Source organism: Oryctolagus cuniculus, chromosome 21 (assembly GCF_964237555.1).
Source record: "Oryctolagus cuniculus chromosome 21, mOryCun1.1, whole genome shotgun sequence".
Classification (NCBI taxonomy): domain Eukaryota; kingdom Metazoa; phylum Chordata; class Mammalia; order Lagomorpha; family Leporidae; genus Oryctolagus; species Oryctolagus cuniculus.
In genome coordinates this window covers 6,117,266-6,140,703 of record NC_091452.1, presented here as the reverse complement: position 1 = coordinate 6,140,703, position 23,438 = coordinate 6,117,266, and the positions used below count along the sequence as shown (strand labels likewise).

Sequence of the window (23,438 nt, the reverse complement as noted above, 5' to 3'; positions counted from 1 at the left end):
GCAAAACAGCCAACTAGAAGGGGCTCTCTCTGACACTGCTGAGCTGAGGACACAACCAGAGGAAACTAGAGGGCCAGGGGACCCCATTCACACAGCTATCAAATTACAAAATCTCTAGGTTGAAAGGAAAAACACTGGATGCAACTTTCCCCCAAAACAATAGATTTCACAGTGAATCGATATAAATACCATTTTAAGAGAAATAAAACTATTAAATAAGTAGTACGTAGAAAAGGTATTTATCATGTTTAGATACTTTAATCAGGACCTACTCCAATAGTATTCTGAGATTAAACTGTATCTTCAAGAACAAAAGAATACGTGTTCATTTATATAGAGTATTTAGAAGATAATAAAACAAGCCACTGTTCCTCTTTCTTACTTTTGCTGCACATGTGCAAATTCTTTTTAAAAAGAAGAGAAACAATAGGATCAAACTTTTACAAAATATTTTTCGGGGTCAGCCTCGTGGCAAAGCGGGTTAAGCTGCTGTCTGTGATGCCAGCATCCTATATAAGCACCAGTTTGAGACCCGATTGCTCCATTTCCAATTCAGCTCCCTGCTAATGCTCCTGGGAAAGCAGTGAAAGATGGCCCAAGTGCTTGGGTTACTGCACCCATGTGGGGGACCCAGAAGAAGCTCCGGGTTCCTCACCTCTGCCTGGCCCAGCTTTGACCGTTGCCAAACATTTGGGGAGTGAACCAGCAGAGGAAGATCTCTCTCCCTCTCAAAGTAAATCTTTAAAAAATATTTTTTTCAGTTAACTTTGCATGCTGTGAAATACCCTTCTATATTACTGTACAACATTCCAGCAGATGCAACAGCGTGCAGTCGGAGTCTTTTAGAGACTCAGGTTGCTTCCAGTTTTGGAGTCCATCAATCAGGCTGCAATGCATTTCTTAATGTATTTCTCTTTGCACCTGTCTCTAAGTATCACTGCCTTAGGAATCATTCTCAGACTCAGAAGTGCTAGGTCCAAAGAAATGCAAATGCTGCCGCTCTGGATAAACGCTACACTGTGCCCCAGAAAGAGGAGGATTTCGACTTCCACCTGCCATATATGAGTGTGAGTTTTTCTCCATTCTCAGAATTTTTTTTTTGATACCTACCAATGTGATAGTTTAAGAAAAGGTGATGCCTTTTTTTAAAATTTTGTTTTTAAAATATTGTTTTTATTGATTGATGAGACTGGACACTCTTCATTTTTTTTTTCCTAGTAAAAGTACCAGTTACGAGCATCCTCAGCCCCATTTTGCTGCCACTGATCTTCCTGCTGAATTCAAAGAGCTCTGAAAACATAAACAGACACTAATGCCTTCTAAATCTTCAGAGCCAGAAAGAACCATAATACTCATTATAAAACAATATATGAAAAGTGTTTCAGATTGATTTAGAATCAGGCTATCCACAAATCTGCCTTCTGCTTTCCTAGTAAATTATTTTAGAGTTTCATGTGTTAATTCAATATTATAAATTACTGAATAAAAATTGTCAAAACAAAAACAATATAAAGTCTTAAAGTCAGAGGAAAAGAGAAGTTAGGGACACAGGTACTAGCTATAGGTCCACCACTTCTACTCTGTGTAAATGAACTTGTACTCAAGTTCAGGCACTGAAAAGCCAAACATGCTTGCTGCTATGTCTGGAATGTCTTTAAGTGAGCAGATTTTAAAAGTCCCATGGCTTCATGCATTTAAAATTCTTTGAAAAGGAACAGAAGAAACTCAACTAAGAGATGCCCACGGGCCACATCACCTGCACCTCCTCCTGCTCCACCATGGAATCGCACCTCCCTCTTTAACCTGCGCAGCCATTCCAGCTGCAAAGTCCAACCAACAGTGTTTACTAAGTGGAAAGGGACTCAGAAATAAAAGAGGGACTTAATGAAGGAAGATTAACTTAACAGTGTGAATCTGTTAAAAGGCACAGGGCCATTTGGTCCCAAGTTAGTTTCTGGAAAATATAACGGCACAGAGGCCATTCTCTTGAAGTGTAAAAGTAAAATCAGTTTTCATTCCTGAAAGCAATGCAGTTGTGAAACAGCCGTCATCCCCAAACACTTCCTGTACAGTGCTAAACGCTGACCAGCACTTCACTGACACCAGTCTTCCATGTGCCACAATTTGTAAAACTCCTCTTGATGAATGGAGATTGACAGGCACCAGCCACTGAGGGGAACTCCAGCTCAGACATCTCACCTGATTTAACCTTGTCTGTAAAGTGACTCGTCCTCCAGGAGAAGGCATTCGGCTTAGTGCTGCCTCAATCTGTTAACACAGAAGATGTCCAATAAAAAAAAGCATTCCCGGGCTGGAGCAGTGGTACAGTAGGCTAAGCCTCCACCTGCAGTGCCAGCATCCCATATAGGCGCCAGTTTTAGTCCCTGGCTGCTCTACTTCTGATCCGGCTCCCTGCTAATGTGCCTGGGAAAGCAGCAGAAGATGACCCAAGGGTTTGGGCCCCTGCAACCACGTGAGGGACCCAATATGAGCTCCTGGAGCCCAGCTTCAGACTAGCCCAGCTCCAGCCATTGCTGCCATTTGGGCAGTGACTCAGCAGATGGAAGATCTCTCTGTGTCTCTCCCTTTCTCTCTCTCTAAGTCTGCCAAACAAATCTTTAAAAAAATTAATAATAGGCCGGCGCCACGGCTCACTAGGCTAATCCTCCGCCTAGTGGCGCCGGCACACCGGGTTCTAGTCCCGGTCGGGGCACCGGATTCTGTCCCGGTTGCCCCTCTTCCAGGCCAGCTCTCTGCTGTGGCCCGGGAGTGTAGTGGAGGATGGCCCAGGTGCTTGGGCCCTGCACCCCAAGGGAGACCAGGAAAAGCACCTGGCTCCTGGCTCCTGCCATCGGATCAGCGCGGTGCGCCGGCCGCAGCGCGCCGGCCGCGGCGGCCATTGGAGGGTGAACCAACGGCAAAGGAAGACCTTTCTCTCTGTCTCTCTCTCTCACTGTCCTCTGCCTGTCAAAAAAAAAATAAATAAATAAAAATAAATAAATAAATAAAAATAAATAAATAAATAAACACAAGCATTCCAATGACTGGCAGGGAGGTTTATGGCCGAGAATAAGCACACTTCAGTCCAGCATCCCCGTGCTTTTGTCTCAGTCTAAGCCCCTGGTCACCAAGCACCCAGGAGCGGTGGGAGCATGACTTCAGTGCGCTTCTGGCGCGGCTCTGCTGCGGCCCCGCCGCCCTCACCGTCACTTCCTGAGGTCGCTGACTCACAACTTCCCTTCTACTCCTTAGACAGAAGCATTACGTGCACAAAAAGATTTTTAAAAATACTTTTGTTTTTACCTGGTCCTTTTCTTTTGTTAGTTCATCAAAGAAGCGTTCCGTTTCAGCGAGGGTTCTAATTTTTGCGGTATATTCAAAGTCAGTACCCTGTGGTGTCACGGGAACCAGCTCACGCTGTTCCTGGCCAGCTAGTTTACACTTCTCCCAGGCTGGTCTCGCAGGGGCTTTCTTCACTCCATTTGGCAATGGTTCGGGGCAAGAGCTATGATTAACAAGGTTGTCTGCGGCTTTTTCTGAATATTTTTTTTCTGTCAGAGAGGAAAGAAATTTCTTATCAATTTTTCCAATATATTGCATACATGTTAAATACATTGTCCCACTTCTCTTTCTGGAAATGGCTGCTATGTAGGCCAAAAAAGTAACGAAAAGAGACACAATAGTCAGTATTTATGCAGTGCTTTTTCTCCAAGTTCTAAAAGCTTTGCCCTCAATTTGACAATTTTCACAACTACTAAAAATGAATGCAAGAAAACTTTATGTGAACACAAGAACTTTTTTTCTTTAAAGATTTATTTACTTATTTATTTGAGAGGTAGAGTTACAGACAGTGAGAGGAGAGATAGAGAGAAAGGTCTTCCATCTGCTGGTTTACTCCCCAAATGGCTGCAATGGCCAGAACTGGGCCAATCCGAAGCCAGGAGCCAGGAGCTTCTTCTGGGTCTCCTACTCCAGTGCAAGAGCCCAAGCACTTGGGCCATCTTCCACTGCTTTCCCAGGCTACAGCAGAGAGCTGGATTGGAAGAGGAGCAGCTGGGATTAGAACCAGCGCCCACATGGGATGCTGGCACTGCAGGCAGAGGATTAACCTACTGTGCCACAGCGTTGGCCCCACAAGTGAACTTTCAAGACTACGCAATGGGGGCCCAGCTCTGGCTGTTGTAGCCATTTGGGGAGCGAATCACCGAATGGAAGATCTGTCTTCTTCTCTCTCTATAAACTGTCTTCTAAATAAATAAATAAATCTTCTAAAAAAAAAAAAAAAAAAGACTATGCAGTGCATCACGCCAAGTGGATCTGCATCCCTACCATGCACAGGGAACTCTCTGAGGGCATCCCCAGGTGACTCCCACACATTGTAATGTTTTCCTGAACTTAAAATATATGTGAGAAAAGAGGAAAAAAATTACCCAAAGCCTACATTGCTTATAAATATTATAAATCATAGAATAAAAAAGCAAAGGAGTAACTGGACAGCAGGGCCCTGGGAATTAAACGTTACCATGACCTGTGCCTTGGTACCCTAACTTCAGTCAGAGTGACAGCACTGACCTGACAACATGAGGCATCATGAAGGCCCATACGTAGATTGTTCAGTACAGGGTACTGTGATGTGATGTTTGCAGTTTTGAAAAGATACTAGAATCTCAGAAAATGAGCAAGCAACACCAAGACTAGTAATTTTTAGGAAAAGATACCTTCCGGGTCATCTAGAGGAAGAAACTGGAGTTGTTTTCTTGCATTGGTTCGTTGTAATGTAGACACAGGAACAGTATCTAAATCATCCAAAAGTATATCAAATCTATTGAATGAAGCAAGTGACTTGTGAGAAGAAAATGTTAACTGATTTTTTTATTTCCACTAGAAACATGAGCTGGCATCCGGGTAACTCACATATTTTCTTTAAAAAAAAAAAAGCTGGTCATATAACTTCCTAACACTGAAGCTCACTGTCTATTTTCTAACATAAAACTGTGCTGTACACTGAAGCGTTTGCTGGCCTGTCGTCGTGCGGGGCAGGTGTCAGCCCCATCTTAGAGAAGACGTGACTGGGTTCACTGAGCTTCATGATCTCCCCAAGAGACTGACAACTGGAAGCAAGGACCTTCCCTCCACAGCACACAGCACCGCCCCACTGCAGAGAAGCCAACCTGTGCCCAGGGCCGGGGCCACACCAGTGCAGCCCATTTCCTAGTGCAAATGGCTCAGGAGTCTCCCTGTACCATACACGTTTTGGGGAGAACAAACAACTATGATTCTATATCCAAAAGCTGAATGAGGTGCTGAGGCAGAATTTAAAATCAGCAGCCATGTTTACACATTGAAAACTGTCCTGCCACTAGGGTACTCATGTAGATAACCAGAGACCCCACTGGTAACTAAGCACCTGATAGCTAAAGGCATGCATCAGTATTTGTTTACATCAATGGTGTATACATATCTTTCATCCCACAGCTTTAGAGAACTTACCGAGTTGGACTGCTTTCATTTTTGCTAAGTAGATGACTAAATCCTGGGGACAAATTTTCTTTAGGGGATCGCTTTGGACTATAAGCCACAGTCACTGGTGTTAACATAATCTCTCTTTTTGCTACAGAAGAAAACGAAGAGGAAATATTCTTTTTCTTCTATACAAGTTATTTTAACAGAACATAGTTTTGATTTTTTTAAGAACTTTTTTCTACTATTACAGGAATAAGAATTTCATTGTAACACACTGAGAGGTGTAAGCACACAAAACAATCACATAACTCATATCCTAACATCTAGAGTTCCACTGGTGACACTTCAGTACATTAGACTTCAGTTTCAGCATTCCAGCTCAAACTGGTTTTTCAGGATTTTAGAAGTCAACTGGAAATAAGCTGGAACCACAGGGAACATTCCTACAACATAGTAACAGAAGAATCCCCTCTGTGGTATGAAAAATGTAAACCAGGGTCACAGAAATTCAATGCTGAAACTTTAAAATCAAGCCTATCGCTGGCTAAAAAAATGGCGACTGATGCTGAGGGGCTGGGGGCATCTTCTCTATGCAGACTACTCTTAATTCATGAGTCTGAATAACTGATTAATAGTTGTCTATCTTCCTGAACACTGTGAAGCACTATTAGGCACACATAATTTCCGACACACACACACACACACACACACACACACACACCTCACTTTAACAGATTCTTTCAGCTGCACCTGCAATGTCTGTGCAAGCAGGACATTTTATCCATCGCACTAGAGCATCTTTAGGGAGCAGGTGCTCACAGTGGTCTAGGAGGTGCTTCGGAGGACACGGGACAAAGAGGGAACAGCGCACAGCTCAGATGTCCCTCAAGCCCAGGAGACACATCAAACGCTTACTTGGGGTGCTTGGCTTGCGGTTTGAAGGCGGCAAAGACGAAGATCTCTGTGAGGCGGAGTTGAGTCTCCTCTGTCTCTGCTGGGCACATTTCTCTGGGGAGCGACTGACTGAAGTTTCTGTGTGCCGGGGATTCACTAATTCCATACCACACAAATGTACAAGAAACAAAACAGAAAAATCAGAATAAAGCTGGCTCCAGTCATCTGCCTTTATTAACAGATGGCTATGCCAAGCAAGGCCTTCCCCCAGCTTATGTACTGCTCAACATCATTGCTTCTCACCATCGAGGTTCAAATGATTACTCGCAAACGTACCTCATTATAACAGTGAAAAAAACACCTGATGAAGAAAAACGTGGGCATACATAATGAATTCATCCTGGTTTCCTCCTTACAAGTGGCACTCGAGGTGATTTTCGAGAGTGTATTTTTAGAAAGCAGGTTACTAACTGATTTACTAGGAGGCGCTGCTTTTGTGATGCCACACCCAGAGATGTGGGGGTCACGCCTGGCAGGTACGAACACAGAGCAGACAGCAGGAGAAGAAAGTGCTGCCGACCTGAGCCCCGAAGAGGACACAGGGCTGATGACACCATCCCCTCCACAGGAACTGCTACATCTCACTCCGTGATCCCACCCATCTGTCACCATTTTCTAATGTGTGCAAATAGGAAAAACTGATATAGCAATTTTTCAAATATCCTTAAGAATGCTATGTAAGCCTTTTTGATAATCAGAATGAAACATACAGTTTGCTTTGAATAAATGGGTACATAGTTATGTCAGGACTGATAAATTACTAATCTGGGGATCCAATTATCTCTGAAATAATATTGATGCAGCAGTGCAATGAATTAAACTTAATTTCATTATCTGAAGAATTTAATTTTAAAGAAGGTGATATAAATGGGGTAAAGAAGGAAGACATCTATATCCACCTAAAACAGGGAATAAAAATCCTTACTATTTGAGGTGCCCTCTTTCTCTGTTTGTGTCCCCCAGTTCTTAAATATCTTCTCTTCATCAAGTTCTTTTAGGGCTTTCATGACTGCTGTGTCTGATGTCTCTCTCTGTTTTTTTAAGCTTGTTGGTGAACTTCCAGGAGAGGAATCCTTTTCTGGAGGAGAACAGTACCTGAAATAAAAATTTTAAGACACACACTACTGTGGGCTGAATGTCTGCGCACCCCTGACAAACGTGCGTGCTGAGTTCCTCATCTTCAGTGACAGCACATGTGGGAGGTAATCAGAGACAGATGAGGTCACGAGGGCAGATCACCTGTGATGGAATTAATGATTTTTTTTTTTTTTTTTTGACAGGCAGAGTGGACAGTGAGAGAGAGAGAGAGAGAAAGGTCTTCCTTTGCCGTTGGTTCACCCTCCAATGGCCGCCGCGGCCAGCGCGCTGCAGCCGGCGCATCGCGCTGATCCGATGGCAGGAGCCAGGTACTTATCCTGGTCTCCCATGGGGTGCAGGGCCCAAGCACTTGGGCCATCCTCCACTGCACTCCTGGGCCACAGCAGAGAGCTGGCCTGGAAGAGGGGCAACCGGGACAGAATCCGGCGCCCCGACCGGGACTAGAACCCGGTGTGCCGGCGCCGCAAGGCGGAGGATTAGCCTAGTGAGCCATGGCACCGGCCCAATTAATGATCTTATAAAAAGACAAAACACAGAGGGAAGGTCCTATGAGGACATAACCATGAAAGGGGCTCTGAGAACCACACCGTGGCGGCACCCTGATTTTGTAGATCAGCCTCCAGAACTGTGATGAAGCTGTCCAGCTGTGGTGGTTGTCACAGCAGCCCAAGCTAAGACACACAGCTGACCTCGACTAGTAGGGCAACAACGCTGGAACTGACGATTATACTCCAGAGTGAGTGTATGCTTTACATGGCAGGTGAATTCACACTGAACTTGCATATCATAAATCAGTGCTTCAGGACGGGTGTTGTGGAAGAGCAGGGTAAGTCACCACTTGGGACGCCCTCATCCCATATTAGAGTGCCCTGCTACCTTGCTTCAGACCCAGCTTCCTCCTAAAGCTCCTGGGAAGGCAGCAGACAATGGCCCATGTGGGAGTCCCAGAGGGAGTTCCTGGCTCCTGGCTTCTGCCTAGCCCAGCCCTAGCTGCTAAAGCCATTGGGGAGTAAACCAGCAGACAGAAATTCTCTTTCCAATAAGAAAATAAATAAATCTTTACAAAATTAAAAACTGTAACAGTGCTCCCCAATCCTTTTAACACCCTAGCACACACAGAAGCATGCTATGTGTATGCACCCTGGAGCAAATGGCTGAGGTTGCTCATGGAGCTAGCACGCACACAGGAGAGAAGAGGATCGACATCCTGTGTTAACTACACACTGTACCCTTGAGTACAGGATGGGAAGTTCTCTGCAGCCCATGAAGGTAAGATGCCCCGAAATAATTAGCCTCTCGAAGTAAAATAAAAATCAGGTCCTCAAAATTAAGACAGTAAGGGCTGGCATTGAGGCACAACAGGTTAAGCTACTACTGGGGATGTCAACATCCTGTATCAAGAGTGCTAGTTCAGGTCTCAGCTGTTCAGCTTCCAAGCCAGCTCCCTGAGAATGCACCCGGGGAGGTAACATGATGGCTCAAGAACTGGGTCCCTTGGGCCGGCACCGTGGCACAGCAGGTTAATCCTCTGCCTGCAGGGCCAACATCTCATATGGGCACCGGTTCTAGTCCCGGCTGCCCCTCTTCCAGTCCAGCTCTCTGCTGTGGCCTGGGAAGGCAGTGGAGGATGGCTCAAGTGCTTGGGCCCTGCACCCCATGGGAGACCAGGAGAAGCACCTGGCTCCTGGCTTCAGATCGGCACAGTGCCAGCTGTGGGAGTCATTTGGGGGGTGAACCAATGGACGGAAGACCTTTCTCTGTCTCTCCCTCTCACTGTCTGTAACTCTACCTCTCAAATAAATAAATAAAATCTATATCTATCTATCTATCTATCTATATATATATATATATCTGCCTTTCAAATAAAGTAAATAAACAAATCTGAAAAGATTTTAAGACAGTAAAGACCCAACAGAGCTGGGTGTTGGTGCAGTGGCCAAGACGCTACTTGTGACGTCTGCGTCCTGCACCACAGCGTCCGGGTTTGAGTCCTGGCTGCACATCCACTTCCAGCTTCCTGATAGTAGCAACCTGCAAGAGAGCAGGTGGCGGCTCAAGCACGTGGGTGCCTGCCACCCAGATGGGAGGCCCAGGTGGAGTTCTGGCTCCTGACTTTGGCCTGGCCCAGCTCTGGCTGTTGCAGGCATTTGAGGCGTGAACAAGCAGACAGATCTGTCTGTCACTGTCTCTCTCTCTCTCCTTTCTCATTCTGCCTCTCAAATAAACAAAGAGGGAACCAACACAAGAGCAATGGGGAAAAGGAGAGCCAAAGAGATGGCTCTTTATTTACAGCTTTCTCAACATCTGGAAGGAGAAACCTCTAGAAAACAGCACTCCTAAGTGGGACCTCTGGAAAGTTACTTACCCAGGAACACAGGTTTCCTCCAGCTGGCCGTCCACTTGGCTCTGGCTGTCCAGAGGCTGCCCAGTGAAGATAGAGTACTCTGCACCTGGTATCAGCCACTTCCGCCTGCTGACGTCTGCAGTTGCTACTGTGCTATTGGAAGGAAACATTGCAAGGTTTGCACTTCAATTAGACTCACATGTGTAAGTTAACCCACTTCCAAATACTATTTACATATTGGGCCATTAATTTTAAAATAACCTATCAATATTCTGATACATTAATTATATTTTATGGCTTTAAGGTTCAGTTAAACTGGTATTTTAGGTTTCTATTACTTTTTTTTTTTTTTTTAACAGATAGAGTTAGAGAGAGAGACAGACAGAGAGAAAGGTCTTCCTTTTCCGTTGGTTCACCCCCTCAAATGGCTGCTATGGCCGGAACTATGCCGATCCGAAGCCAGGAGCCAGGTGCTTCCTCCTGGTCTCCCACATAGGTACAGGGGCCCAAGCACTTGGGCCATCCTCCACTGCCTTCCCAGGCCACAGCAGAGAGCTGGATTGGAAGAGGAGCAGCCGGGACTAGAACCAGCACCCATAAGGGATGTAGGTGTCGCAGGCAGGGGCTTTACTCGCTGCACCACAACACCAGCCCCTACTATGTTCTACTAAGATTAATTAATGAAGATCCAGGAAAAATTGCTCATTTGACAATAACTTAATAAAGTTAATTATAACTTAAAATAATTTCTTTCTGAGGCTGGCACTGCAATTATGACATGGCATCCCATATGAGAGTGCCAGTTCAAGTCCCAGCTGCTTTGCCTCTGATCCAGTTCCCTGCTAATGTGCTTGGGAAAGCAGTGCAACATGGCCCAAGTACTGGGGCCCCTGCCACCTACATGGGAGACCAGAATGGAATTCCTGGCTCCTGGCTCCAGCCTGGCCCAGAGCTGGCTACTGTGGTCATTTGTGGAGCAGATGGAAGATATCTCTCTCTCTCTTTGCCTTTCAAAAAATCTTTAAAAAACATAATTTCTTGGGCTGGTGCTGTGGCATAGTAGGCTAAGCCTTCACATGCAATGCTGGCATCCCATATGGGCACTGGTTCATGGCCCAGCTGCCTCTTCCAACCCAGCTCTCTGTTTATAGCCTGGGAAAGCAGTAGAAGACGGCCATGTGCATGGGCCCCTGCACCCACATGGAGACTTGGAAGAAGCTCCTGGTTTCTGGCTTCAGATTGGCCCAGCTCCAGCCATTTTGGCCCATTTTGGGAGGGAACCAGAGGACAGAAGACCTTTCTCTCTGTCTCTCCCTCTCTCTGGCTATAACACTGCCTCTCAAGTAAATAAATAAAATCTTAAAAAAAAATAATTTCTTTCTGATAAATGTCAACATTATGAAGTTACAATGTATTCAATATTACTTATTTGTACCAAAATAAAAATAAAAATCAGTTCTAATATAAAAAACTTTTTGTGCAAATAATCTTAGAATAAAGTAAGATAAGTCTTTGAGATTCCATCAAAGCTGATTCTGAAAGAACTAGAGGGAAATCCAGACAATCTAATGAAGATCCACCTTCAAAGGTCTTTCCATTAACACAGAAATAAAATGTCTGGAATTACAGGGCTAACGGACTTTCAGATGTTCTCACCCTGTGTGTCCTGGTTTGCCCAGATAATAAAAATGAGCTCCAAAAACAGGAAGTGATTTCCCTAAGGTAACACAGCTGGGCAGAGTCAGAGACCAAAACAGACTCCACATCCCCTGCCTCCCAGCCTGATCCTACCATCCTCTCAGACTGTGTTTCAGCAGCGTGTGTTCTGTCACAGCGACACACCCTGGCTCCTGTGATGGGCAGACGCGCTGACCACTATAACAGAAGTGTGGGCCTGCTCGGCCTTGCAGAGAGAAGTGGAGTAACTTACCTGGCACGGGAGGGTCGCACATGAGCTTTGGCATGATGGCGAAGACTCAGCATATTTTCATGCTCGACTTGCTTGACCTGAGCTTCAAGTTTTGAAATTGTTCTAAATCAAAAGCAGTAAGTACATTTCAACAAATTTAAAATACTGCCCTACTACACATTATTTAACAGACCCTCTAAGAAAAGCGTGACCAAACAGCTGTCTGTCCACAAAGCTTTTTCATGGGAAAACACCATTAAATTTTAAAAAGCTAATCAAAACCAGAGAAAGTAAATGGAGAAGCAAATGCATTAAACTCTACAAAGGAGCATTTCATAAACTGCAACTGAAGGAAAAGGCAACAATAGACTTAATATAGCAAGCAAAAGGAGTTATGCAAATGTGACTACAAATGAAAACATGCAAGGTATAAATCAAAGTGTCAAATAAATTGTACTTTAATTCTATGTATGTATTAATGTACACAAAGCATAACAGGTCACGTTTTCACAAAAGAGAAAGTAAGCTGAACTTCCAGAAACAGGGCTATTGTCAAAAAGAACTTTCTAATTTTCAAGAGGCAAAAAGCTAAAATATCCCAAACTCTAACCCGGGTAGTTCCTGTCATTTGTGTCACACTCAGGGTAAAAGCCCATTCTCATGTCCATCAGCAGAACATAACCACCTGGCCAGTGAATCGCCCTGAGGATATCCTGGCGTCCTTCCTGTCCTCTAACAGTTTGTGTTCTTCCTCATTGCATCTTTTAAATTTGTACTCTTACCTACTCTGATGGGAGATCTAAGAAGAAAAAAGAAAAAACAAACTCTAGCTCTAAACAGACTGATGTTCTACACAAATCTGACAAGGAAGCTATCACTAGAACTAAATGAATCTTATAAAAGAGTTAAGCATGGGGACAGTGCTGTGGTGCAGTAGGTTAATTCTCCGCCTGCAGCGCCGGCATCCCATATGGGCACCGGTTCTAGTCCCAGCTTTTCCATTTCCCATCCAGCTCTCTGCTGTGGCATGGGTGAGCAGCAGAAGATGGCCCAAGTCCTTGGGCTCCTGTATACGCATGGGAGACTCAGAGGAAGCTCCTGGCTCCTGGCTTTGGATCAGTTGAGCTCCGGCCATTGCAGCCAATTAGGGTGTGTAACAGCGGATGGAAGACCTCTCTCTCTCTCTCTCTCTCTCTCCCTCTCACTGTCTGTAACTCTACCTCTCAAATAAATAAATACAAATCCTTAAAAAAAAAGTTAAGAAGGATGGCGCCGCGGCTCACTAGGCTAATCCTCCGCCTAGCGGCGCCGGCACACCGGGTTCTAGTCCCGGTCGGGGCGCCAGATTCTGTCCCGGTTGCCCCTCTTCCAGGCCAGCTCTCTGCTGTGGCCAGGGAGTGCAGTGGAGGATGGCCCAGGTGCATGGGCCCTGCACCCCATGGGAGACCAGGAGAAGCACCTGGCTCCTGGCTCCTGCCATCGGATCAGCGCGGTGCGCCGGCCGCAGCGCGCCGGCCGCAGCGCGCCGGCCGCGGCGGCCATTGGAGGGTGAACCAACGGCAAAGGAAGACCTTTCTCTCTGTCTCTCTCTCTCACTGTCCACTCTGCCTGTCAAAAAATTAAAAAAAAAAAAAAAAGTTAAGAAGACAAGAAATTGAGACAGATTTTCTGTTTCTCTGTGGAACATCCTTAGAGACTGCAGGAAAATTTAATGAGGGGCATTACTTATATCCAAATTCAAACATAAAAATACGAGTGGAATTCAAAGTTTATGAAAAAGTAGAATTAAAAAATAAGTTTAGTTCAGTGCAAAAAAAGTTTCAAATCCATATATAATGTTTCATAGTAAAGTATCCGTGTATGCTCTAAAATCAGTTTAGATACTTTCGTAGTTTGCAAGAGACCACTTATGACTCTTCCTACTTGAGACACTCGTATCATTAATACAGTCTTCAAACCAAATCTTCAGTAAGGTGAATGACCAGCCACAAAGTTGGTGTAAATGCTGGGCTTTTTTTTTTTTTCCTCCCAAGCACAGACAATTCAATGAACTAGAGTGCTTCTCAGAATTCTTTCAAAAAGTTAAATGTGATTTAGATTTTATACCTCTAAGGAACAGCCATCAGTATGCTATAATCACTTTAATATCTTTGGCTAAAAGCAAACATGTCTATTTCAGGGAAAGATCAGGATAAAACTAGTTCTCAAACTGCTTACTAATTCTCAAGAAAAGCTCCCCTCTCATCACACTCAGTGTAGACACATACGAGAAAAATTAGAGGCATTTGCCTATTTTACCTTTTCAAATCAGAAATCTGAGTATGTGCGTCAAGCAATTTGTTCTCAGCTGTATTTAATGTATCCTATGAAAATAAAGGAAAAATTTAGATAACAAGATAAATATTCAGATGTATCCTTTTATTTTAAAATGAGTAGAACAAAACTAATCCAAGGTTAAACCGGCTAACTACAAACTGTACAGACACTCCTCAAGTAAGGCACCAACCCAGAAGCAACACAGGTAACTCAGGAAAACAAGAAAGGAAAACAGCGGCCTGTGCACGCAGTGCTGTGTGAGCCCCCAGTGTAAAACCCCACTGCGTTGTGCTAAATTAGAAACAGCCCAGTCCTGAAACTGACAGGCTACCCAGACACTGGACCAGCACCTCAGGCAATGGTAAAATCAATACTACAAATCCTGAATCCCAAGAACTCCTGGCTCCCTAAGCTGTGCAGCGCAGTCCTTCTCACTAATCCTACACAACTGCAACTCTGTACTTGACACAGCACAGATACCTGCTTCTACTTCCAGCACCACTGTGGGCTTTCATTACATTGAAATGCATGGCCCTCAGTTTTAATTAAGAAGCCAGGGGCAAGCATTCGGGTGCAGTGAGTTAATGCGGGCACTGGTTCGAGTCCCTGCTACTCCACTACCAACTCAGCCCTCTGTTAATAGCCTGGGAGAGCAGCAGAAGATGGCCTAAGTGCTCGGACCCCTGCCACTCCCAGATGGAGTTCCTGGTCTCTGGTTTTGGCCTGCCCAAACCCCAGCCATTGAGGCCACCTGGGGAGTGGTCAGCAGATGGAAGGTCTCTCTCCCTCTTTTCCTTCCCTCCCTCCTTCCCTTTCTTTCTCCTTTCTGTAATTTTGCCTTTCAAATAAATAAATAAATCTTTTACTTTTAAAGATTTATTTATTTTACTTTAAACTCAGAGTTACACAGAGAGAGGTGAAGCAGAGAGAGAGAGAGGTCTTCCACCTGCTGGTTCACTCCCCAGTTGGCAGCCAATGGCCGGAGCTGTGCCAATCTGAAGCCAGGAGCCAGGAGCTTCCTCCAGGTCTTCCACGCAGGTGTAGAGGCCCAAAGACTTGGGTCATCTTCCATTGCTTTCCCAGGCCACAGCAGAGAGCTGGACCAGAAGTGGTGCAGCTGGGACTCGAATCAGCACCCATATGAGATATCAGCCCTGCAGGCGGCAGCTTTATCCACTATGCCATAGCACTGGCCCCCTATAAATAAATCTTTACAAAGCAATAAGAATCCAATCCCTACACAAGCCTAGTTAATTACTTGCATCTATATGGTATCTTATACTCTTCTAAACAATTTCATCTCAACTTATCTCAAAGCAAAAGCTATTCAATAAACATTCATTGGGTTAACATATGAAACTGCGAATTAAATAGGGCAGATATTTGAAAACAGGATACAGATTGAGCAAACGGTCAGTTCAAACAGCTACAAGGAGGAGGAAGGCTCAGGCCCTAATTTCCGATACAGTGCTTCTGCCTCTGTTTCCAGAACGTGAAAAATTACCCCTTACCTTTACTCGACTGTGCTCTTTTCCAAGGGATTCATACTCTCCTAAAAGCTACAAGAGAAAACAGAGAATTGCACCACAAAGTTGAACACTGTAACATGAACCCAGGGACAGATCGTACAACAGTGCCTCACACACAGCCTTAAAGCATACCCATGCATGCCCTGGCAAAGGGGACACAATTCTTGCAAGTTTTCTGTAAATATAAAATTATTTAAAGATAAAAATATTTAATGCCAGCGCCATGGGTCACTTGGTTAATCCTCCGCCTGCGGCGCCAGCATCTCATATGGGCACTGGGTTCTAGTCCTGGTTGCTCCTCTTCCAGTCCAGCTCTCTCCTGTGGCCTGGGAAAGCAGTGGAGGATGGCCCAAGTGCTTGGGCTCCTGAACCCACATGGGAGACCAGGAAAAAGCACCTGGCTCCTGGCTTTGGATCGGCGCAGCGCCGGCCGTAGCAGCCATTTGGGGGTGAACCAACAGAAGGAAGACCTTTCTCTGTCTCTCTCTCTAACTCTACCTATCAAATAGATTAAAAAAAATAAAAATATTTAATAACAATATCTTTGCAGTTTTCACAAGACTGAAATTTATTTGCATTGCTCTTCTTAAAATGTTGCATATTACTTTTTACTAAGTTTGCTCTTTAGAGTAAAAGTATAATGCCAAAAGTCTAATACATCAAGCAATTTATTTTAAAATACATATGTGAGAGGCTGGCATTGTGGTGCAGCAGGTGCTTGGCATTCCACACTGGAGTGACGGTTCAAGTGCAGCTGTTCTGCCTCCAATCCAGCTTCCTGCTAATGCACCTGGGAAGGCAGCAGGTGATGGCCCAAGTGTTTGGGATCCTGCCACTCATATGGAGACCTGTATGGAATTCCTAGCTCCTGGCTTCAACTTCCAACTCTGGCTGTCACAGACAGTAAAGGAGTGAACCAGCACACAGAAAACTTTCTGATCTTTCTCTTTGTCACTCTGCCTTTCAAACAAATAAACAAGCCGGTGCCGCGGCTCAATAGGCTAATCCTCCGCCTGTGGCACCGGCACCCCAGGTTCTAGTCCTGGTCGGGGCACCGGATTCTGTCCCAGTTGCTCCTCTTCCAGTCCAGCTCTCTGCTGTGGCCCAGGAAGGCAGTGGAGGATGGCCCAAGTGCTTGGGCCCTGCACCCGCATGGGAGACCAGGAGAAGCACCTGGCTCCTGGCTGCAGATCGGCAGCTGGCTGTAGTGGCCATTTGAGGGGGTGAACCAACGGAAGGAAGACCTTTCTCTCTGTCTCTCTCTTTCTGTCTAACTCTGCCTGTCAAAAAAAATAAAAAATAAATAATTAATATAATGTCAAAGCTAATTAAGTAATTGTTATACTGTATTAAGGAAAAACATAAGAAAGAAAGTATGTGTACATTCAGTACAGCTGCAGTTTTGCCCCCAAACATTTCCAGTGCCCAATTGGCTGAATCCTGTGATGCAGAGCCAGCCAACATGAGGGCCGGTGCAGTCAGAGCTCAGAGCTTCCCCTGCCCCATGCAGCAGGCACCATTCTGCCAGGTGACAGCACACACGAGAAACAGTGTGGGAGGAAAGAAAGTTAACATGGGAAACCCAAAAGAAACAGGAGAGGGAGAGGGAGGCAAAAGGACTAAAAGGCAATGCCAGGAAGTCTTTAAAGGACACCCGCTCCTCACTCCTCCACCGCCACCAGAGCCTGGCTGGGCGCTCCTGGCAAGAGACTGGATGACTTCTCTCTGGTGAAACTGATCAACCCTAGAGAAAAAGGCCTCTCCCTACCCACTCTGGGGAGCCCACTGAATGCTGGCATACCCCTAAAACACACGCAAGGGAAGACTTCCAGAACATTTACAAGATGTTCAGATCAAAGCAGAAACACTGCGAAGGGCAGTGACACAACACAGCACAAGCACAGACGCAGAAACAAAACTCAGTGCCGATCAGCTTCTCCCAGGAAGGCGAATACAACGAGAAGAAGTACGCTCACGGGGTTAGTGCTGTGACCTCACAGGTTAAGCCACTTCCTGCAAGTGGCATCCCATGTGGTTCAAGTCCTGGGTGCCCCACTTCTGATCCAGCTCCCTGCTAACGCACCTGGGAAAGCAGGGGAAGGTGGCCTAAGTGCTTGGGGCTCAGACCCACATGAGAGAAGCTCTTGGTTCCTGGTTCTGAAATGGCTCAGCCCTGGCCATTGCAGCCATTTGGGGAGTGAACCAACAGATGGAAGCTCTCCCCCTCAACCCTGTAACTCTACCTTTCAAGGAAATAAATCTTTTTTTAAAAAGCAAAAAAGGGTATACACACTGGGGAGCCCATCTGTACCTGGGGTATTTTATTTCTTAAAAATGGAGGAGGGTTCTTATGTATTTGGTATGTTATTTTCCATACTTTTTTTTTTTTTAAGATTTTATTTATTTACTTGAGAGGTAGAATTATAGACAGTGAGAGGGAGAGAGAGAGAGAAAGGTCTTCCATCCACTGGTTCACTCCCCAAATGGCTGCAACAGCCAGAGATGGGCCGATCCGAGGCCAGGAGCCAGGAGCTTCTTCAAGGTCTCCAACGCAGGTGCAGGGGCCCAAGGACTTGGGCCATCTCCTACTGCTTTCCCAGGCCACAGCAGAGAGCTGGATCAGAAGAGCAGCAGCCAGGACTAGAAATGGTGCCCACATGGGACATCAGGGCCACGGGCAGAGGATTAACCTACTGTGCCACAGCGCCGGCCCCCGTACCTTTTTTAAAACCTAGAGTATTTCAAACATAAATGTGGAAATTAAAAGTGAGTAAAGACAAGCCAAACGCAGCACCTGGTAACTTTCAGGCACAACGCTAAGAAGAAAAAGGCAGCCTGCAGAAAGCTACAGGCAGTACCAGAAGATGCGATCCACAGACAGCTCAAGAACAGAAGGCGTCCTGGGCAGGGGTCTGTCGCGCTGCGGGGGGTAGCAATCCGGAAGGTGTCTTCCCGCGTCCTGGGGTGGGTGGATCAGCAATCCCAGCCCTAAGCCCCACACAGGTGCTTCCGTTTAGAATCCGAAAGCTTGGGCCAGGCAGTGGGAATGGAACCCAGCACCTCTGCGAGTGGAGCTTCCTCAATGCACAGAGCTGCAAGCTGAGGATGCAAGTGGAGAGTGGCTTGTATAGGCTCCTGGCTACTTCTCCCTTCCGCCCCCTGCTGACTCTGCTCGCTCACCCCTCACCTCCCTATGCCACTCATTTCCCTCCCACCGCCTTGCTTCGGCCCTGCCTGCCCATTTGGGCCTCAGGGTGGGGCCGGCAAATGGGAGAGGTCTCAATAAAGTTTTAAAAGCAGTTAAAAAAAAAGAACAGAAGACATCAGTAGTACTTGTCTACAAACGAGACACATGTAATACAAGCAAAGAGAAGTGTGTGGGGACATACACAGTTCAGCAAAGTAGGTCCCTCAAGGACGGGAGAGCAGAAGGCAAGTGGACAGGGATTTGGTACTTTTCTGCAGGCTTCAACCCCTCGCCGGGACAACTGCACGCCTCAGCGTCATCACTGGCCATATTCATTTCAGTTACAAACAATGTGCCAAAGACGCTTTGCTGCCTCCATGCCACCCAAACACAACTGGTGTGAGATTTGGGATAAATAAAAACAGTAACACCCCAGCAGCAACGAACACACTTAGTATAAAATCTCAGTGTCCAAATCCCATTTTACACCAAGCGGAACCCAGGCTCTATGGAAAAATGACCAATGCAGGGGCTGGACAAGTACCAGATGAGCCTGGGACATCTTGCTATATCAGACACTATGGATGTGCTCTAGAAAAAACAGGGAAGCAAGCCAGCTCAACACATCTCTCTCTGGTCAGATTCGTAACAAACAAGGATCAAAATAAAAAATAACCGTAACCATGGAGTAAAGTAAGAATTCATAAATCCATGCTGATAAAAATAAGGAAGAAGGAGGGCTGCTTCTCTCAGTCAGATGGAGGAGGAATAACCAGGCTGGAAGAGCCAGCAGTCACTGTTGCAGGAGAGGCCCCTCAGTGGAGCTAACACCAGCGGGTAGAAGTTTGCGGAGAAACAGGTGACTAACATATTCTTAAATTGCCCCTCAGAAGATACTTAGTAACTACAAAGTGGGGAAATATAACTTACAGAAGAGAAACCTTGCAGACACACCTCAACCAAGTAACTGGAATTCACACCACAAAGCTAATGTTTGTCTCCTGTGGTATTCCAATACACCTGGATAATCCAGGCCTGATATTAAAAAATAATTTTTTAAAAAATGATCTTTAGGGACTGGCATTGTAGCATAATGGGTTAAGCTGAATTAACCAGCAAATGGAAGAGATTGATATCTTTCTCTCTATTGCTCTCTGTTGTTCTGCCTTTGAGATAAATAAAAGCATTAAGGCAATATTATAAAAAAAATAAGAAATACTGAACACTGATTTAACCTTTTTTTTTTTTTTTTTTTTTTTTTGACAGGCAGAGTGGACAGTGAGAGAGAGAGACAGAGAGAAAGGTCTTCCTTTTGCCGTTGGTTCACCCTCCAATGGCCGCCACAGCCGGCGCACCGCGCTGATCCGATGGCAGGAGCCAGGTACTTATCCTGGTCTCCCATGGGGTGCAGGGCCCAGGGACTTGGGCCATCCTCCACTGCACTCCCTGGCCACAGCAGAGAGCTGGCCTGGAGGAGGAGCAACCGGGACAGAATCCGGTGCCCCGACCGGGACTAGAACCCGGTGTGCCGGCGCCACAAGGTGGAGGATTAGCCTAGTGAGCCACGGCGCCGGTCCCACTGATTTAACCTTAAACGAAGACAGATCATGTTTCAAATGTAAGGCACCACTGGCTATAAATCCTACCACTATTTTATAACCAATGGAAGAGTAAAAAATGCTCCTAATTAAACTATGGCACTATGGTTTTGAAAAGATACCATCCCATTTCAGGGGTGTTAAAATGTAAAAGAATATGCAGCTTACAATCCGTTCAATAATGAGCCACATTTGAAGGAGAGAGAAGTATCTGCAATGGCATAAGAAAGCCACACCACACCGCTGCATAGAAGGAAGTCCATGGCTGTCCACCCACGGGAAAAAGTGAAAGGACAAGTGTATTACTTACAAAAATGGAGAGAAACATTGGAAGAATTGCTCTAAGAGCTGAAAGTAACAGCCTCTCAGGTAGCAAACCACTGGATGAGGTAGGGGTAAGTGCAGAAAACTCTTGTTCTTCATTTGAGATTTGCGATTACATGGCAGTACACTCGCAAAAATAAATTTCAAAACTAAAAGAGCAAGAAGCGAACTTCAAACCAGCAGGTAGAAAAATTCAACAGCCTGACAGCTTTGAGGTTACTTAGAAGTCACAACAATCTGGAAGGTGCATGCAGCATTTAAGAAAAAACACACAACCCGAAACCTTGTCTGGTGTCAGTGTTACACAAAACCAAATTTTAAGTGAAATTAAGTCAAAGTGAAAAAATTCCACCAAACCTGCTCTAGCTTTGGTTCATGGCATTTCACCCTGCCAGAAACACAAATGGTAAGAGTTCAAGAGTGGACTTGCAGTTTCCACAGTGCAGTGGGTATCACGTTCGCCTGACAAGAGTGGACCCGCCACAGACAGAGAAGTGTGGGGGAGACACCATGGTCCTAAAGTTCTGACTTCCTGCTGCAAGAGGCCCAGTGGACTCCACAGTGGGGTGCGTGCTTTCAGCCAGGGCAAAGTCATCTAAAACTAAGAGAAATCTGGAAACATCACAATGGCTTGTAAGAGTACAACATCTGTTCCTGCAGCCAACCATGTCAGTAGGTTCTGGTTATCTGTTACTTACATCTTGAAACATTTTGTTTTCTTGTTTCAGCCTAGCTTCTTTATCATCTGAGAGTTTGTAGGCGTTCTCAAACGCTTCTTCTAGATCTTGCAGTCTAGACTTGAGCCGCAGGATGGTGTTGTCTTTTTCTTTATTACTTGTTCTCATCTCCTCAATTCGTTCCTGCAAAATTTTGGAAGCACTGCTGGCTGCACTGAAGCGTTCCCTCAAATCATTCTACAAAATAAAAACAAGCATAATTAATGATTTTAATTGAAAAAACAGACGTCTCAATAGTAACTATTAAATTGTGGGCATTAAAATGTAAAGGTAATAAAACAAACAAATGAAAATTAATTTAGGGGCTGGTGCTGTGGCACAGGTTAATCCTTTGCCTGCAGTACTGGTATCCCATATGGGTGCCGCTTTAAGTCCCAGTTGCTCTCTGCTGTGGCCCGGGAGGGCAGTGGAGAATGACCCAAGTGCTTTGGCCCCTGAACCCGCATGGGAGATCGGGAAGAAGCTCCTGGCTCCTGGCTTTGGATTGGCCCAGCTCCAGCCATCGTGACCATTGGGGAGTGAACCAGCGGCTTAAAGACCTTTCTCTCTCTCCCTCTCACTGTAACTCTCTCTCTCTCTCAAATAAATTAAGTCTTTTTAAAAATATTAATTTAATAGTTTGCTATGTTCTAGGCTGAAGGATCTAGAAAGGATTAACTACTAGAATAGCTCCATGAAATGCCTATATAATACAGACAGAAAACTACCATTCGAGGCACTGACTCTAGGACTCACCTAAAACGGTAGCTCTTGTGGGTAGGATCATGAGGAAAAAAAATAACATGGCTACTGGAAAAGATAAATTCTGAAATTCAGCTGCAATGTGCTCCTGAACACTGACAGTTGGGCTAAGAGAATATGACTTAGCCTATTTTCTCACTTACTCGAGAAACTACAACGATCTGAAAATTAACACATGTTGACAGCTTAGAAAAAGACAAGATAACTTTAGAAGTCTTTAAAAAGGCTTGGGGCTGGCAGTGTAGCACAGCAGGTAAGCCACTGCCTGTAATGCCAGCATGCCCCTGCTACCCATGTGGAAGACCTGGATGGAATTCCAGGCTGGGCCATTGCAGGCATGTGGAGAGTGAACCAGCAGATGGAAGATCTTTTTCACTCCGTCTCTATCTTTCAAATAAATAAATAAAATCTTCCCAAAAAAGGCCAAAAATAGAAACAACATATAAAACAAAACACCAAAAAAAGTATTTTCTATCAAATTTTGTTTATGAGATTGTGTGTCAAAGAGTAACACCTGAGGGCCAGAACTGTCGCACAGCAGGTAAAGCCATTGCCTGCAATGCCGGCATCTCATATGGGCACCAGCTAGTGTTCCGGCTGCTCCACTTCCCACTCAGCTCCCTGCTAATGCGCTTGGGAAAAGCAGCAGCAGATGACCCAAGTGCTTGGGCCCCTGCTACCCACATGGGAGACCTGGAAGAAGCTGCTGGCTCCTGGCTTCAGCCTTGCAAAGCCCTGGCCCTTGTGGGCATCTGGGGGAATGAACTAGCAATGGAACATCTGTCTCTCTCTTAACTGTGACTTTCAAATTAATAAATAAATCTTTTAAAAAGGTAACTTTTGGTAATAGAGGAAAAGAAGTAATTTTCAATAAATTACTTTTCAATAGTCTTTGGGGCAGGCATTTGGCCTAGTGGTTAGGATGCCCACATCCCATACAGGAGTGCCTGAGTTCAGTAACTGCCTCCAGCTCCTGCTGGTGCAGAGCCTGAGGATGCTGTGCTGACGGATCAAGAAGCCGGGCCCTTGCCCTCCACATGGGATACCTGGAGTGGGGTCTTGGCTCCTACTTCAGCTTCAGCCAGGCCTAGCTACGGAAGGAATTTGGGAGTGAACTAGTGGCTGGAAGCGTGCTCTTGCTCTCTGCCTCTCAAATATATATATATTATGGGCCATCTTCTACTGCTTCCCCAGGCCATAGCACCATAGCAGAGAGCACAATCAGAATATATATATAT

At 45.4% G+C, this 23,438-nt stretch overlaps 1 protein-coding gene across 3 annotated transcripts in view; it reads right to left on the bottom strand.

The window, feature by feature from the left end:
• Positions 1-23,438, bottom strand: part of MPHOSPH9 (M-phase phosphoprotein 9) — a 171,761-nt gene that overhangs the window by 114,260 nt on the left and 34,063 nt on the right. Inside the window, exons 12-22 of one of the 3 annotated variants that reach the window (XM_070066113.1) lie at positions 21,421-21,636; positions 15,596-15,643; positions 14,067-14,131; positions 11,790-11,891; positions 9,881-10,012; positions 7,343-7,512; positions 6,379-6,513; positions 5,491-5,611; positions 4,719-4,822; positions 3,304-3,551; positions 2,200-2,268 (exon numbers count right to left, since the gene is read on the bottom strand). In XM_070066113.1, coding sequence (XP_069922214.1) covers positions 2,200-2,268; positions 3,304-3,551; positions 4,719-4,822; positions 5,491-5,611; positions 6,379-6,513; positions 7,343-7,512; positions 9,881-10,012; positions 11,790-11,891; positions 14,067-14,131; positions 15,596-15,643; positions 21,421-21,636 — 1,410 coding nt within the window. Of the gene's footprint in view, positions 1-2,199; positions 2,269-3,303; positions 3,552-4,718; positions 4,922-5,490; positions 5,612-6,378; positions 6,514-7,342; positions 7,513-9,880; positions 10,013-11,789; positions 11,892-14,066; positions 14,132-15,595; positions 15,644-21,420; positions 21,637-23,438 lie in introns of those variants that run through there. The other 2 variants (XM_051841395.2, XM_051841391.2) reach the window with 2 other exon arrangements.